General features: G+C 36.5%; 1 protein-coding gene across 1 annotated transcript in view; it reads right to left on the bottom strand.

The window, feature by feature from the left end:
• The window catches only part of LPGAT1 (lysophosphatidylglycerol acyltransferase 1), a 76556-nt gene that overhangs the window by 17402 nt on the left and 40288 nt on the right, over positions 1-18866 (bottom strand). Inside the window, exon 4 of the mRNA XM_081823201.1 lies at positions 17781-17936. Coding sequence (XP_081679327.1) covers positions 17781-17936 — 156 coding nt within the window. The remainder of the gene's footprint in view (positions 1-17780; positions 17937-18866) is intronic.

Below are 18866 nucleotides of genomic sequence, written 5' to 3'. Positions count from 1 at the left end.
ATTTTTTTTTTTTAAAGATTTTATTTATTTATTTGAGAGAGAGAGAATGAGAGAGAGCACATGAGAAGGGGGAGGGTCAGAGGGAGAAGCAGACTCCCTGCCGAGCAGGGAGCCCGATGCGGGACTCGATCCAGGGACTCCAGGATCATGACCTGAGCCGAAGGCAGTCGCTTAACCAACTGAGCCACCCAGGCGCCCTAAAAGAATTTTTTTTAAGTAGGCTCCACACTGGGCGTGGAGCCCAATGTGGGGCTTAAATTCACGACCCTGAGATCAAGACCTGAGCGGAAATCAAGAGTCAGACACTTAACCAACTGAGCCACCTAGGCGCCCCTGATAAACATCTTTTTACTTAAGTACCACCATGTGACTTAAGTGCCTATGTGTATAGTCACTTTGGCACAATGCAATACCACTTTCAAAGGCCAAAAAAGTGAACAGGGCCATACTTGAGGGCAAAATCTATTCTTTTATCTCATAAAAATTGAGATTTAGCTGTAACTCTCCCTATGACTTACAATATCCATTAAAATAAGACAAGAGGTGAGTTCTGCTTTTCATTATTACAGAGTAGTTCACAGGTAACTGTTATAAATTCTGGACAAAACACAAAAATCATTAGTGGAATGTACTGGGGAGTGACTAAAAACAGGCAGATACTGGAGCAGAGTCAACACTGGGAAAACAGGAACGGCACTGGGTGAGTTTTCCATTTTTTCCAGCTTTTTACCTGAGGATAATTCCCAATTAGTGCCACACAGGGAGGCCTAAAATTTACATGGAAATAGGTAGTCTTACTGGTTGAAGAATGAGAGGAGAGAGATTAGGACGAGCACTGCAGTTGGAGACAGGAATCCAGAGAGAAGCACACACAAAGGGGGAGTCACGACCTCAAATCTTTGGATGACCCCTGAACTATGTATGTATGGGGCAGACTCTGAGCAGGAGGAGGCCTCATAATCCGTAGCCAGCACAGTTCCAGGCGCAAGAGAGGTGTGCCCAGAGCTACGCAGGAAACAACTATTCAGGAAATTTAATCATTTCTTTCTTATTTCCTCCAAATTAAATAACCTTAAACAGTTGGATTTTCAGGAAAGTCCGTTAAACTTCATCCTGATACTAGAGGAATGTTTTAAAATTTAAAACTTAAGTTTAAAAATTGGATTTTACTTTTTAAGTGAATGGCATTACAAATTATTGACTTTTAACTTTTAGATAATTTAATACCATCTTAACACAGCTTTGCAATATAGGTATAGCACTCTTGAAACTACTCACTTCTACCACAGTGAAGAGCAGCCAAATGGTTTGGGGAATTATTTGCATGATTTTTTGACTTATAAACATATCCTGTTTCTGTAAATATAGTATCAGGCCTAATCAACCTAAGGATAACTTAGCAAGAGCCATCGGGCTAAAGAACATCTTGAAACAGTATTTAAAGCATCTTTATAAGGAGAAAAGTGACTAAAAATATGGCTGAATTAAACAGAGAAGGTTGGGTTTACCAACTGAACTCTTGAAAGAACATGGCGAGGTTGGCGAAGTATATATTGCTTTAAATGGGGGTGAGTGCGGGAATGGGACTGTGTTTTAACAGAAAGCCTCCCCTACCATCTGCCTACAATAGCTTGGACATTCTCTTGCCTTAGGAAACAGCCAGGAGGGCAGACCAAATGCTCCCTCAAGAGCAATCTACTTTCATTACTCTGTTTGATCACCATGGGATTAAAATATTAAAACAACTAATCCCCTAATATGGCAAAGTATCAAATGCACTCAATACCAGTCCTCTTGGAATCAAAAGGAGTTCTTGTGGGACATAAATAAATAAATAAACAAATAAATAAATAACAGAAATAAATCTTCCCAATATCAGTAGCTATCCAAATGAGAAACTAGCTTCTAATTTTCAAGAAACAAAAATTCTAATTATCAGTAATCCAGGATGCTCTTAAATACAGAGTATTCTACCAAAATCCACTGAATCAGATTTAAGAGCACTAGATAAATTACACTTGCAAAAAAAAGATATAAATAATGCTTAGCAGCTGCACCTCTATATATTTGAGTTAGAACATTTGAATTTTCATGCTACCAAGGATCCAAAATGCGAGCTAACAAACAACATGGCTAAACCCTCAGTTCACTTACGCCAACCACAAGTAAAGGCATTAATAAGCATTGAGGAAAATTTTGAGATGAACAGTTCCTGCTTCCAAAAGCCTAATAATCTAGCAGAGGGAAAAGAAGAGTAAACAAATACTCTAAAACCAGAATATGGTAAATGTTGTATAAGGAGTTTAAAGAATTTCTGTGTAAGTTTAAAGGAAGGGGTGTGTGTGTCTACTTATAGCACAGGATACATGGAAATGGCATCATTTGAGTTGGCCTAAAAGAGTAAGTAGGATTTAAAAGTCTTTTTAAATAAAGTAACAAAATGCATATAGTTTTCAACAGTCAAAAGTACTACTACAAGGTTGACAATGAAAAATAATAACCCTATTTCTTCCCCTCCTCAGACACCTGTTGCCCAGATACAACTCCCTTCAATTTTCTTTTGTTATTTACCTCCATCGTGCTTAAAAACATGTTACTACCTCTACTTCTAGATTATCCAGTTTGAAATTTATTCATTGACTTGCTGCTGTGGAAGATAAGGACTTGGGTCTCTTACCCCTTTGTTCTCTTCTCTTTCAGTTTCCTCCTCCTCTTCTCCTACAGTAAATACATCCTTCTCAGGGCCAACTCTGTCCTTTGTAACTGTGCTTATTAGTTTATGTTCTATTTATTTTCTTATGTGTCTGTTCCTTCTATCAGACTGTGCTGTACTCATCACCGCATAACCAGTGTGTAAATCAGTGCCTGATCCTTCATGGGAACTCAAGTTTGCTGAACGGAATTAAAATGAAAGTCATCTGCCAGCGTAAAACTTTGGAGGTGCCATCTGCAGACAGCCATCAGTACCATGGGAATAGTAAGTGACACCACCAGGGTTAGTGTGATAAGAATAACTCAGAAATTCAGAAACTACTTGTCACCAAAAATAGATTTATGGACAAGAACAGATACTGTCAAATTTAACATATCGGAATTTCTCCCAGCATTCAAGTCCCAGAAGTGTTGCTTTGAGCCACTGTCATGAGGTAAGCTGCTCAAGGCTTCATCCTCAGCATACCAAAATGTAGTATTTATAGCTTCCCCCTGGATCCACTAGCAAGGCTTAAAAAGAAAAAAAAAAAAAAAAAAGCCCACTAGTTATCTGAAAATAGAATTCAGCAGCTCAGATAAAAGCTTTTACCCACTTCAGCACAGGGACAAACCAAGGCTCTGGGGCAGCAAACGCAAGGTCAGAGAGAATTTCCAGTGCCTTTAATGTCGCTGTAGACAGGGAGAAGGCAAGTAGCACCTTGGCCACCGCTTCCTCTCACAGTCGGGGAAAGTTCATCCTGGGACCCCTTCCCCTTGAGCCCTACTCCTCGTGATCGTCAAAACTGTAGTAAACCAACATGCCACGTATAAACTATGAGGGGGCACTGTTCAGACCTCAAATTTGCTTATTACATCTTTATTCGTGTTCTGTCTTTTGAGACATAGTAAGATGCTTAACAAATAAATGCTTGCTGAAGGAACTGAACCATCAGGTAAGCAAAACACAACACTGGAGTATCTGCTTAGGAGAATCACTAGTACACTTTCCCTGAGTCTCATGACTTTTAAAAATTTTTTGTTAAGACTATTTTTGGGGGGCAGTTAAAGGTTCACAGCAAAACCCAGGAGAAGGCACAAAGAATTCTTCCTATCTCCCTAATGACTTTTGAAAACTTTTTATGTTGAGATAACTTCATGCTCAAGAAAAATTGTAAAAATAGTACAAAGAAGTCACATATGTGCTTCAATCAGATTCCCCAAATATCAGTTTTCCCCATATTTGCTTTACGTTACCATTCTTTCTCTCCATATAGCATACGTAACAACTTTCTGATATATATCCATATGATTTTTCAACTTTTGAGAGGAAGTTACAGAGTGTCCCCTAAGTACTTCCACGTGTATTTTCTAAATACAAGGACAGTCTCTAACATAACCATAGTCGAATGATCAAAATCAGGAAATTCACACGGATACAATACTATTATCTAATCTATAATCTATAGACTTCATTCAAATCTTGCCAGTTGTTCCACTAATGTTTTTAACCAAAAAAAAAAAAAAAAAAAGGAAAAAGAAAAAAAAGAAGGTTTTGTGCTTTAGGAAGAGGAATATAGCAGTAAAATAAATACTGATCGAAGATGGGACCAATATTAATAAAGGGAATATTAATAAGCAAATATACTCCAGGTAAAAGGTAATGAGGTGTGAGCTAGGCTGTGGCATTTAGATTTAAAAAAAAAAAAAGGGAGAGAAAGAAACATTGCAGAGGTTTCCTTCATAGGAACTGGCAGCTGAATTTGAGAGAGAGAATTAAATTAAAAAGTGGAACAGTCAAAGGAACTCCAAAATTTTCATTCTGGGTGAGTGCAGAATGATGAAAACATAAACTCCATTGGACAGCCAGGAGAAAGAAGTTTGCATGAAGGAAAATGAGTTCAGTTTTAGAAATACTAGGCTTGCAGAAGCAACAGGCAATCCCAGTGGAGGAAAGGAAGTGATGTGAGGGTCTGGAACTTGGGAGAAGGCCAGGGAACTTGAGCTATGTGTGTAGAGGAGCTGTTTCTGTTTACTCTCTCACTATGAACTCAACCTCCACAGACAGAGGGCTACAAACAGGATCCTGGAGAAGTCTATACTTAAGCAATCTGTCAAGGAGAGAGACAGAGAGAGAGAGAGAGAGAGAGAGTGTGTGTGTGTGTGTGTGTGTGTGTGTAAGATCCTGTATTAAATAAAAGGTTAGACAAAAAGATCTAGCTAGCCCTGCCACTTCTCAGATTCAGTTCAATGACTGCAAGTAACTAAAAGATAGTGATCATCAGAGTTATGCTTAACCATTATTCAATTAAAAATTAAACGCTAAGAATTTTTTTATTTGGGGGACAGTATTTCCAACAACACTAAATTAAGTTAGAAAACAAAGAGTAGTTTTTGAATACCAATGGCAGTCACCGTGATTGACCCTGAAGAGACCTGAAAGTGAAAAGGACATGGCGAGCCCCACAGGGCCAGGGAGGTGAGGAGAGAGCTCTTCCATTTACAAAGCTTATCATAGTTCTCCAAATCCTATTATGTCCAGATTCATGTACTGAAAATAGCTTAGTAAATTAGATTTGTAGGTTGTGGTCTTCGTTCTCAACTATGTCCCAGTACAAAATTTCCTCCATGTGTAACTTTTTATAAATATTTGGAAATAAATGACATATGTCGGGGTGCCTGGGTGGCTCAGTTGGTTGGGTGTCCAACTCTTGATTTTAGCTCAGGTCATGATCTCAGGGTCCTGGGATGGAGCCCCGAGTCAGGCTCTGTGCTCAGCAAGGAGTATGCTTGTCCCTCTCCCTCCGCTCCTCCCTCTGCTCCTCCCACTGCTCACTCTCTCTCTCTCTCTATACATATATAATAAATAAATATATAAATACAATCTTTAAAAAAAAAGAAATGAAGTATGTCTTCTAAGTAGAGGATGATTTTCTCACTTGAAATGATGGTTCACCTCTTTTAAAATTTCAACTTCATTACAGAAACACAGAATTCAACCCACAACTCAAACTTCGATTAAGACCACTTATTCAATGCCTCCAGCATCCTGAATGGTGCCAAACTAAAATGTTTTCTTTTCTTAAAGGAAAGGGGAAAAAAAATTGCTGGTGCAGAAAAGAAGAAAGAACTTGTGGGTAGTGAACATTCATAAAAACAGCCAAGCACAACTAAAAACTTGAAGATTAAATTTAATGTGTAACTTTCCATTTTCCAACTAGAAGCTCTCAATAATGACCGATAACTAAAACGTCCAGTCTTTTCCAGGGAAAAGCTAGGATACAGAGGCAAAGCAACAGAACACAAGAGGTGATAAGAAAAGCAGACAGGAAGAAGAGAATTATTAGAAACAGCACAAGTAGGGGTGAAATGAACAATTAATTCTAAACGAGGACAGAGAAAAGCCCTAGCGTAAGAAAAACTAAAGACAGGACACTGTTTTCTTCTGCTAGGAAAAAAGAAAGCCACTTTTAGCTCAAGAAGCAATCTTAGTACTTCACTCCCAGGTGGGCAATTCTGGGGCTGGGGCGGAGGGTGGTAAAGCTCTAAGCATGCATCATTAGTGCCTAAGTACATGTCATCAGGTGGGAACTACTCTAGAGTTATTCACAGTTACTGGGAAAAGGTGACCTGAAATTTGGTCCCCATTAAGTTAAATAACTGATTTTCACTGTATTAATTTTATTCTACTTTATTCCAGCTTTTACACCAAAAAAGTATTACAGAAATTTAAGCCTCTTAAAGTTCACTTTTAAATTATGGATAAAGCACTTGAATATGAAAATCTAGACTATATAACTTGAGCATTTCAATATGTTGGATTTAAAGGAGTAAAATCTATTTCGTGTCTATTAAATGGTATTTATCTTAAATGTGAATTTATTAAATTCTTAAAACTACCTGATGAAAATGCTTTTGTTGCAATTATGCAAAGGATTATTAGGCCAAAATTCTAAATTCTGTGGGCAACTGCTTTTTTCGATTAGTTTTTAAATTGAAGAATACATTCACGTTGTAAAAACCAAACCAAACCAAAACAAAACAAAATTAAACACTTCAAATAGTATAATGAGACGATCCCTCCCTACCAGAGGCATTCACTGTCAACAGCTGAATAGCAACTCTATGGCAGTCACTGTGCTATAGAGAACCAATGGTCCCAAACTACTTCATTTGTTCAACAGTCTGTCTGTGTTCCACTGATATGGGATACTTAATCATACACAAGTCCCCAAAGACGTCTGGATTTTCTAATCTTTCCATCGACCTGGTCCTGCCCTCATACTACACTGTTTTAATTACAGTAAGTCTTGACATCTGGCAGGAAAAATTCCTCTGTCTCTTTCATCTTCAAACTATCTTCGCTGTATTCAGTTATCTTTACTCTCCCAAATGAATTTTAGAACCATTTTGTCAAGTTTCCAGAAAAGCCCTCCTGGATATAATGTAATTGCAATTGTGTTAAATTTATAGATTAATTTGGGAGAACTGATGTCTTTGTAATTTTGAGTCTTCCCCTCTATGAGCACAGTCTCTCTTTCCATTTATTCAGGTCTTTTATGTTCTTTAATGAAGCTTTATATTTTTTCTTCATACAAGTCTTACACATTTCTTGTTGAAGGTTTATTGCGAGGTACCTTATAGTCTTGCTTCTGAGAATAGTATCTTTTTTAAAAAGTTATATTTTCTATTTATTGCCAGCATAAGGGATACCACTGATTTTTCTGTAGTGATTTTGTATCAAGCACCGGTGTTATATGCAACTGATGAATTATTGAACTCTACATCTGAAACTCATGATGTAGTATACGTTGGCTAATTGAATTTAAATTAGAAAAAAAGATTGCTGAACTCTATAAATTGATGGTCAACTCAGTTTCTTGGGTTCTCTATGTAGACTATTGTGATGGTTAACTTTATATGTCAACTTGACTGGGCTAAGGAATGCCCAGATAGCTGGTAAACATTATTTCTAGGTATGTCTAGAAGAGATTAACATTTGAATGAATAGATTAAGTAAAGAGGATTGCCCCCACCAATGCAGGTGGACGTCATACAATCCGTTGAAGGCCTGAACAGAACAAGAAGCGGAAGAAGGGTGAATTTGCTCTCTCTGCTTGAGCTAAGACATGCATCTTCTCCTGACCTAGGGACATTAGTGCTTCTGCTTCTTGGCCTTTCGGACTTGAATAGGGACTGGATAGATATCATCCTCCCCTTCCCTCCCATTTGCAGACCGCGGGACTTGGACTGAGTTGACCCCTGGCTTTCCTGGTTCTTCAGCCTGCAGACCATAGACTATGGGGCTTCTCGGCCTCCATAATCACGAAAGCCAGTTCCTGAATTGAATCTCCTCTTACAGATTGCTCTGTATATCCTATCGGTTCTATTTCTCTGAAGAGAACACTGACTAAAACAACCAACAGTCATCCCAGTGGATGATTTATAGTTCATTTTTCAATTAAGTTTAGAACATTTCCAAACCTTTAGAGTCTGGGACACAGGGAAAAACCCTTTCTAATGGCTCACGAAATAATATAAGACTATGGGTCTTCTTATACGATCACAAGGAGGGTTTTCAGACAAAACTGATCCTCATTATGTGCTATGTGCCAGAAGAGGCCTCAATTCTAAATTGAAATTCCTGACATCATTGTTTGTGGTTAAAGGGATCGAATGAGGAAGTATCATTTTTTCCTCAAAGCATAGGATACATTTGTTTTGAATTTTACTTTATTTATTTTTTAAGTAGGCTCCATGCCTGGCGCAGAGCCTGACGTGGAGCTTGAACTCTCTCAGATCAAGACCTGAGCTGAGATCAAGAGTCTGATGCTTAACTGACTGAGCTACCCTGTTTTGAAATTTTTAACTAAAACAGCATTCAAAAACTACTTCTGACAGACAACCAGATATTATATGCCTCCTGATGGAAGTAAGCATCACCATTTGTGAAGTATTTCTTGTCAAGCAAATTCCAACTTCAATCTGATGAAGTTTTTTTTTTTCCTAAAGATTTTATTTATTTATTTGACAGAGAGAGAGATAGCGAGAGCAGGAACACAAGCAGGGGGAGTGGGAGAGGGAGAAGCAGGCTTCCCGCTGAGCAGGAAGCCCGATGTGGGACTCGATCCCAGGACCCTGGGATCATGACCTGAGCCGAAGGCAGATGCTTAACGACTGAGCCACCCAGGCGCCCCAATCTGATGAAATTTTAATACCTACCTACCAATTAACAGGAAATAGAAGGGACAGAGGAATACACAGGATATAACTGGCAAAATCAAAATTGTAGCAAACTCTACAGGGCAAATAATCTGGTATCCTCAAAAAATAAACCCCAAAGAAAAGAAAAAAGAAAGAGGGGGGAATCTGTAAATAAGAAGAAATGTAAGAGATATATTGACTAATTGCAATCTAACTGAATCCAAACTGTTTTTCAAAAATCACTTATGAGATAATTCAGAAAATTTGATAACTGTTTAGATATTTGATGGTATTAATGAACTGTTATTAATATTTTAGGTATGATAATATGTAATTTTTTTTACCAAAGAATTCTTTTATTTTAGAGAATAATTTACAAATGAAATGATATGATATCTGAGACTTGCTTCAAAATAAACCAGCAGGATCTGGGAAATAGCACAGGGAAAATAGCATTCCCCATAAGAGTAAGATAGGTTCATGGGGCTGAATTTACAGGTTTGATATTTTCCATAATAAAAGTTTTAGAGGGAAAAACTATTTCTGAAATTATAGTCTCTACAACTTATAAAAACTTGTGACTTTAATTTTGTTGTTTTAGGATGTAAGGAAAAACAGAAAGGAAAACCAAAATGATATATTAATTATAAATACATTAGGTTTACACATAAAATTACTAAAATATTATCATTTTTAAGTGTTGGTAATTTTTCTCATAAATAAGTTTTCCCCTCATCTCTTTGATAATCACTCTCCCTATTCAGATGTCATTTTAATAATACTCTACAAGCTAGCATCAGAAATAACAGGTTAAAAATATCTATTATAAAGGAATCTAAAACATGGGGTGGAGGGAGCTATATGTAAGTACTAATATATTCAGCATGGTGTTTTAAAAGTCAAAAATAAAACCTGACAAGTCTATGGCTAATAAGGAAATGGGTCATTAAATGTATACACTAAGTAGGATTTTGGAAGGCCACAAAGATTTTGTAACACTATTTTAAAATACTTATAAAATTTGTAATCTTAACACCTAGTACATAGAAAGTACAGGTATAATGTTCATGAAAATGCTATATGGGATAAAGCAGAATATAAATAACTTTTATGCATATTATAGCTACAGCTACATTAAAAACAGATATATAAAACAAATAATAAAAGGAAATATAAAGGAATTTTATGTGAGCATGCTGGAGGAGTGTTTACCCTCTATGAAATATTTTCCATAGTTGCATACTTCTATTTTTGAAAATAAACTTAATATTTTACAAAGTATATAATAAAGGACATCTAAAAATGTTCCAGAAATGTACTCCTTTAACCCCCCAAATCTAAAATATTATCATTTCAACATGTCATCAGGAAAAATTACTGGGATATTTTACAGTCCTTTTTCCTACTAGTTGTTGAAATCCGGTGTGTATTTTCCCTCTGCAGAACATCTCACAGCAGACTCGCCACGTTCCAGGAGCGGCTGCTATACTGGACAGTGCCCGTGCAGAGAGCATACACTGTAGCCTTCAGACATTCCTAAGTACTGCATTCCTACTATATGCCAGCATTGCTCTGGGGACTGTCAACAAGACAGAGTATCTGCTCTCAAGGAGGTCATGTTCTAGATGGGGAAGACAGACAGCAATGAGCAAACCAGGGAGATTTCTAACGGTGACTGAATACCTAGATAAAGACGCTAGCTTCGCCCTAATCTTACGTTTCATGGCAATGTATCTCACTATCAGGTTACAGGATTATCACACTCATCTTATAAATATGAAACCCGAGGCCTAAATAATGATGTAACATTTCAAACCTATCACATTTGCAACAGGTGACATACTATTGGAGGAGGTGATCTCTTAATTACTGCTAATGAGATTGTAATCTGATGTCACCATTTCGAGAACTATTTGACTGTGTCCAGTAAAGGTGAAAATACACACACCCTATGATCTAGCACTTCCACGCTTGGGCACACACATACCCTACTTTACCTCTCACTTACTAGCATACGCTTAGTGAAACAGGTATAAAAATACTCATTGTGACATTGTTTATTATAATAGCAGAAATACTGAGAAAACAGGTATCCAACAATAGAATGAATTGATAATGTGTGACAATCATATCATGGGAACAGAACAGTTAAATAGCATTAATAGTTCAAATGAATGAAAGGGAACCATAATGTAAAAATAAAAAGATCTAGAAAAAATGCAGAGTGGAAAAATACATGTTGTAAAATGATAAATCACCTATGATTATATACATTTTAAAAAACATACAGACCAACATTATGTATTATAAATGTATCTGTACAATAAAAATATTAGGACAGGAAGGCCACACACCAAATTATGACCCTAGTGGCTTTGATGGTGGGAAAGAAGGGAATGGAATTGGGAGGGCAAATAATGGCAACTTAACTTCACAAGAAATGTCTTCTTTCTTTTATTAATAAAAAATCCTGAAGCAAATATGTTAAAATGTCAACATTTGTCCATTCTTGCTAGTGGGCATATTTTCTTTTTTTGTTTTTTAAGATTTTCTTTTTTTTTTTTAAAGATTTTATTTATTTATTTGAGAGAGAGAATGAGAGAGGGAGAGCATGAGAGGGGGGAGGGTCAGAGGGAGAAGCAGACTCCCCGCCGAGCAGGGAGCCCGATGCGGGACTTGATCCCGGGACTCCAGGATCATGACCTGAGCCGAAGGCAGTGGCTTAACCAACTGAGCCACCCAGGCGCCCTAAGATTTTATTTTTAAGTCATCTCTACACCCAGTGTGGAGCTCAACATGCTCTACCTACTGAGCCAGCCAGGCACTGGTGGTGAGCGTATTTTCTTAAAAAATATTAGTTAAAAAATCCTTTTCTGAATAAATCCCTCCCTCCGAAATTGAAAGTAAGTTCTTGCTCAAAGTCCCTAGTTAAATGCTTTCTCCAAAGTCACCAAAATTCCAATCAAATAAGACATGAAAGCAGCACCTCTGCCTTTCGTAATCTGTCTACGCTACTATCTACACTCAAGGTTGTATCTTTTTTAAAGATTTTTAAAAAGAAAAACGTAAGCTACTTCTGCCCAAGAGGGCATTTTCTCCAACTCACTGTCCTAATTTGGAGTGAAGCAGACATTTAGATTAAGGACACTGATTACTTTTGCTTTTATCCTTATAAACATTCTATCCCTGTAGTTAAAATCTAATCACGTTTAATTTTCCTATTAAGTCCTTAACAGCAGCATGCCGTGCCCATTACTCCTTTAACAGGAAGAAGCTGTCTTCCAGTGTGACAATGATAATATAAAAGGGAAAGTGGGAGGAAAGAGTTGTTCGCTCAAATATTGTTTCTTATAATTAAGGCTTAGTTCCTTTTTTTAAAACAAGCATTACTTTTGAAAAAGATCAATAATGTGGTTGTATGCATACTAATAAAAAATATCCCCCTAGTTACATACATAATTAGTTACATACAATACATAATTTTGGGAAGTAAGGAATAAGAAAGGACATCTTTCTTTTTTTTTAAAAAGATTTTATTTATTCATTTGAGAGAGAGAGAGCGCACAAGTGGGGGGTAGGGGCAGAGGGAGAGGGAGAAGCAGACTCCCCGCTGAGCTAGGAGCCAGACGTGGGACTCCATCCCAGGACCTGCAGATCATGACCTGAGCCGAAGGCAGACGCTTATCCATCTGATCCACCTAGGCGCCCCGAAAGGACATCTTTTCTCTTAAAATAATAAGTGGTCTAGATTAATCTGTGGGGAATGCTAATTTACTAACATTGGATTTATCAATAATCCATACATACTTTATGTATCTTACTAATAGTACTTTGTATTTATAAGGTGCTTTGTGGTTTTTTAAAAAAAATTTTTTTATCAGTATATCATTTGGTGCTCAAACAATGCATTCACTGAAGCCGCAACCTCTAGCCAGAAAGGTCCTCAGATGGGCTATTTGAAGAGCTATGCATTGGGTTTAATCAGCAAAATGGTCTGGGTACTGAACTACCACTTACTGCAAGTTTCCTAAGGAATAAGCTCCAAACATTTGCCTTAACTTTTGACAGATAACAACACTATCTATTTGTAAGGTACAATCTAGTATATAACCATGTCACAAATGTTTACTTTCTCATTTATGTGGTATTTTAGAAAAGTATTTTACAGCATATAGTAACATATATATTAAGGGCTTTAGGGTTTCCTCTTCCAGAAATCCTAAAAATCAACATATAAACCCAAGAAGTAAGAAGTGAACGGACAATGCAGAAAACTGCTATTGGAAAATTAAAAAATAGTTTATCTCATAACATTTAAAATAAGCTATTGCATTCTTATGCTTTTTTCCTAAGCATCAGTACAGAAACTTAAAATCTAGAAGAATATTCTCCTGCACATTCTGGTAATCTAGACAGTCTTTTCTTATTTAAATAAAGACCAAATGTTTTCTAAGCATTTAGTTTTACTGACACATTATATCTGGAGTCACTCTATAAGGAAAAATGCCTTTAAAAAAAAAAAGTTTTATTTATTTAAGTAATCTCTACATCCAATGTGGGGCTTGAACTCATGACCCAAGATCAAGAGTCACATGCCTCTATGACTGAGCCAGCCAGGTGCCCCCCAAAATGCCTTTTTTGCTCAGAAATCTCCATACACCTGTCACAGTATGTTCCAATGAGGTATACAGAACAGGGAGTGGAGTTTACCTGGCAGCCTTGACAATAATTTCCGAGAAGCGTATTAAAAAAATAAAAAATGGCCCAACTACAGATTGTTAAATAATGTTGAAGGATGACAATTGTACTGTTCCCCAAGTACACTCTGATGTTCAAGAATGTTACGGTGTTCTAAGAGTACCCCAGAGGCTCAGAGGCGTCACACGGAAAGGCCAGTTACTGCCCTCCATGAAATTTACCTAAAATATGGTCAAAGTACTTCATATATACAGAAACTTATTACAGATTTAGTACTTTTGAACTGTTAAATTTTTCCTTAAGTTGTTTATATTTTCAACTTGGGGTTTCCCTTAGAATTATGTTTCATTTCATTACTACCACCTCCAAATTTGCTTTGGTTTGATCTAAAATGGTCATTCAAGTGGTACTAGTGTTCTAGGATTTATATATATTAGGTATTTTCATAAGCTTCTACTGGCTGTATTATTTCTTTTAAAATAGAGAAATTAAAATACATGCAGTATTCTAAGTAGGATCTGATAAATCCTGAGCAGAATGGAATAATTAATTTTTGACTCTGACATGTATACTCTAGCTTATACTGAAAAAACCTAGCAACAGTACCAACTTGCCCAACTACACCATAATCACCAGGTAATCATTTCAATTAAATTCTCTAAGAATGAGGGGGTGCTTTATTAAAAAAAAAAAAAGTCAGCTGGGGCTAAGAAGAAAACAAATACTTTCTAAATAATATGAATCAAAATTGTACCGTATGGCTTAATAGAAAGGTTCTGGATAAATTATGCTTAATTGCAGGAAAAAATATATTCATTAATAGTTATTAAAATCTGCCTATGGATGAAGATAAGGCAACATTAAGCAAAACTACTATTTTTCAGTGAACTTGACAGTTTCCTGAGCACTTTTTCCTTTCTCTCTGGGCACCCACTCCCCACTTTAACCAGTCAATGCTGCTTAGTTTTTCTTGCCAGCCTCCCACATTAAAAGAGAAAGAGATCTGACCTCAGTTATTTATATTATTCACATTTGTATATATATGATTTCCAATGTTGCATTTAAAATCTCTTATTCTAATTGGAAACATCTCATCCTTGTTTAAAGCTTTAAAAATATAACCAAACACCTGGAGTGTTTGAACAAAAACCAATCTCTCTGACAACAGGAAAAAAAAAATGGGTAAGGAGTACCATGTTTGTTTAAATTTATTTTAATTTCAATGGTGTGATTCCTACCAGGAAAAATCCAAGATAAGCAATGAACAGTTTATTTTGGAATTGAGAAAACTGGAAGTAGGGGGAAGCTCCCCCAAACCCCAATCAAACCAAAAAACAATCCTTTTTTTCCTATCTCCCAGGGTGTACAGATGGCCTACAACAATACAGGAGGAGACCTACTCAACGTGAGGGTGATAGAGATTTATCCCTGGTTGCTGCCATAGTCATGGCCCACATCGCTTCTCATGAGCTTCTTGCAAACCCTCAAAACGATCCTGTTAACCAGACACCTCTTTCTCTCTGGCCCCTTTCATTTCCCCTCCTTTTCCCATCTGAACACAAGTCCTTCCCTTTTCTTAACACTGGTTAGACAATAAACTCTTTTTATTAAATATCTTTAAAGAACAGCTTATCTCTTTACCTGTCCCAAGACTCCTAGGATGTGTGTGTGTGTGTGTGTGTGTGAGTATGTATGTATAAATAAATAACTGGGCGTAATGTATACTATAGTTAGTATTTTAGGATATGATTCTACATCATGATTTAATCTCTGCTAATCTAATATTTTAGAATTCTCTTCACTATTTCTATGTATGATAATAAAGTTTCTATAATCAAACGTATTTCTTGGGGCACCTGGCTGGTTCAGTCGGTTGGGTCATGAGCCTGGGGCTCCGGGATCGAGCCCCGCATCAGGCTCCCTGCTCCGCGGGGAGCCTGCTTCTCCCTCTCCCCACCCCTCAGGCTCTTTCTCACTATCTCCCTCTCTCTCAAATGAATAAATTCTTAAAACAAAAACAAAAAAACCCAATTTCTCAGAAGCTTCAATTTTATCAGTAGAAGTATTTTTCTGTATCAAGCTAACCATTTCACATCTTTCATCTACTATTTGGTTTGGATCTCTCAATCAGGAGTCTTTAATCTTTTTTTAAATCCTTAATCTATTTTGAGACTAGATCGAAAGCTGTGAAACTTCTCTGCAGAAAACTGCAGACGTACACAATATTTTGCACAGAGATTGGGCTAGAAAACTCTCTGAGGTCAGACAGCAGCTGCACTTGGCTGGGCATAACGCACAGAGAAGCTGAATCACTGTGTTTGGACCCTGAGGCCAACGGGGCAGTGTGTGTCCACCACACTCAAATAAAAAAATGTTTTAAATTAAAGTAACATCTGATTTTGAGGGGGAAAAAAAAAATTCTCAGGTCCATCCAGGTTAAGAAACCCTACTTAAAGTGAATTTAAAGACCTTGAACTTACTCCTGTTAAAATAATTTTGCGAAAAATGGACATTGCTTTAATTTCTTAGATCCTTTATGATTCCATTCATTTTTTTCATCTATAAACTAAAACTGTTTTCTTTTTATTGGTTAAAAAAGAAAGGGTCAACTATAATAGAATGCCTATATAATTAATGTTTCTTCCTTGTCTCAGTTCTTTTTGGGTATGATGTGCTAGGAAGATCTACATATATCCAATGCAAATACAATCTACATGCATCTAAAACTTATAACCAAGAGTCAGTTATTTTGGGTTTGGGCATCAGAATTGAGTTTCATTTATAGATTACAATTTAAAAATTTACTGAAGGCTAGATAAGCTTCGTATATATGAAAATAAAACTGTTCCTGGAGAAATTCTGTCAGGGCTTAGCATACTGCCTTATACACAGTTAAGTGCTTAGTAAGTAAAATGGACAGCATACGTGGAATGGATGGAGTCAGTGCGGTCACACATGAACTTCACCATTTAGCAATGTAAGTCACATAGCAGAATCAACTGTAATTTTCTAGTTATTGCTTCCATACCAAAAACCCAAATTGTAATATTTAAGTTTTAAAACTTTAGTTTCAAATTATTCCAATGTTGTACTTCTATTTGTAAAACTATGATGGTTTATACATATGAAAACATGTACCTATTTACTCTCAATGAGTATGTAATTTGAGTAGTTTTCCTCTTGAATTGAGGGCTTTTGTGGCAATTGTGAACTTCTCAGGGACCAACTGCTCACTTTGTTGCTTGTTTTTTTAAATTAACATATAATGTATTATTTGTTTCACGGGTAAAGGTCTGTGATTCAACAGTCTTACACAACACCCACTTTGTAACTGAGTTGCCAGGAGTTGAGCTCTTTGACCAGGAAACAGAGTAAAATACAAATGGCTTATAAAGTGGTCAAATCTACCCAGGCTTCATCAGCATCGTGCTTTAATATAAAAACCTTTTAAAAAAGCAATCTAGGGGAGCCTGGGTGGTTCAGTCATTAAGCGTCTGCCTTTGGCTCAGGTCATGATCCCAGGGTCCTGGGATGGAGCCCCACATTGGGCTCTCTGCTCCGTGGGAAGCCTGCTTCTCCCTCTCCCACACCCCCTGCTTGTGTTCCCTCTCTCACTGTGTGTCTCTCTCTGTCAAATAAGTAAATAAAATCTTTTTTAAAAAAATAAAAAATTTAAAAAATAAAAACCAATCTACATTAAAAAATCTCAAGAAGCTGGTACAGAATATTCAATAAATGTTTTTGCTGTTGTTCATGCAAATGATATATTAAAATGTTAAATATTAAAACATTAAAAATTTTAAAGTGTAAGTTTTAGCTAAATTCTCAATTTAATCATTTAGAAGATCTTATGTGACTCAATGATTTAAAAACAAATTCCACTTCTATTAATACAAATCTGCTTAGCCCAAATGAGCATATATTTATGCTTGATGTTTGCCTCTAATTACTTTTGCTCAGAGTGTCAGGCAATCAAGTAATCACAATGCCTCCAGAATGCCATTTTTAGAGACTTTTATCACTCAGTGAAAATAACTACTTCAAATGATATTTTCATATTAAAAAGTCAGCATAAGAATGATTTTGAGCCAACTATTTTCACTATTGATTAAAACGTTAATATTAACACACTGTCTTGAGATAGTACTTTATGTTGGGTATATGCTGGGTTACTAACACAAATTTCTTACCTGTAATGTACATGTGTGACTGTTGGTTTCCTATACCCAAGTATCCAGGTTTGAATATCTATGGGTTCAGCTTTGGGATAAGCTATAGTCGTATCTATTATCCACTGGAGGCCTTTTGATTTGCTCTCTGAGGACAAAGCAAAAAACAACTTAAAACTGGATCAATTTTTGTATTATATACAACAAATAATACAGTATAAGTAAAGCATATTGCTGTATCTTCTGCTTTATGAAAACAGATGAACTTTGGTGTCACTATTCTATATGATATACTTAGGATGATATCAAGCATTTCCTAATATGAAATTGCTGAATCTCAAACAAATGAACAAATAACAGAGCACTATTATTTATTGGATGTGCACCATTCAAGCATTCAATACAACAGTGCACTGTCAAGGTCTAATTTATATTTTATCACTCAAAAGTCAGAAGCTAAAGTATCACATCACAAAAGTAAAAAAACAGACCTCAAAATAAAACAAATCCATTCACCAAATACAATACGATACAATGCAAACACCAAGATTTGTGATACTTTGAAGACATTAATAAATACTGGAATAAGGCCCCAAATTAAGCATTTTATTGACACCGGATTGTCAGTTGCTGTTCTTATTTAACACAAAGAAAAAACCCCTCCCATTTTAGCTCTATGCAAATAAAACAGTAAAACTGTCCACTCTTTGGTAGGTATGACAGGTAATTACTATTTTAAGAGGCTGTGGGAAAGCTCTGTTTACTGTGGTTGTTGGCACGCTGCTTTTATTCCCAGCATGGAGTACAAAGTTGAACAAGAATCAAGAGGGGAATCCACACAGAGAATGCTGATAGCCAGTCTTGGGTGACAGTCTGCCCTTTATTTGAAGTATTTAAGAGAGCTCTAAAAAAATAAAACTTATTCTCAAACATAAGTCTAAATGTGTATTAAGAATCAATGATATGGAGGCTAAAGAGCATCCTACTGAAGAATGAATGGGTCAACCAGGAAATTAAAGAAGAATTAAAAAAATACATGGAAACCAATGAAAATGAAAACACAACTGTTCAAAATCTTTGGGATGCAGCAAAGGCAGTCCTAAGAGG

The sequence above is a fragment of the Leptonychotes weddellii genome, chromosome 6 (assembly GCF_054177405.1).
Source record: "Leptonychotes weddellii isolate Sample4059 chromosome 6, ASM5417740v2, whole genome shotgun sequence".
Lineage (NCBI taxonomy): Eukaryota > Metazoa > Chordata > Mammalia > Carnivora > Phocidae > Leptonychotes > Leptonychotes weddellii.
The sequence above is the reverse complement of the archived record's forward strand: the minus strand, read 5'-3'. Positions and strand labels throughout refer to the sequence as shown.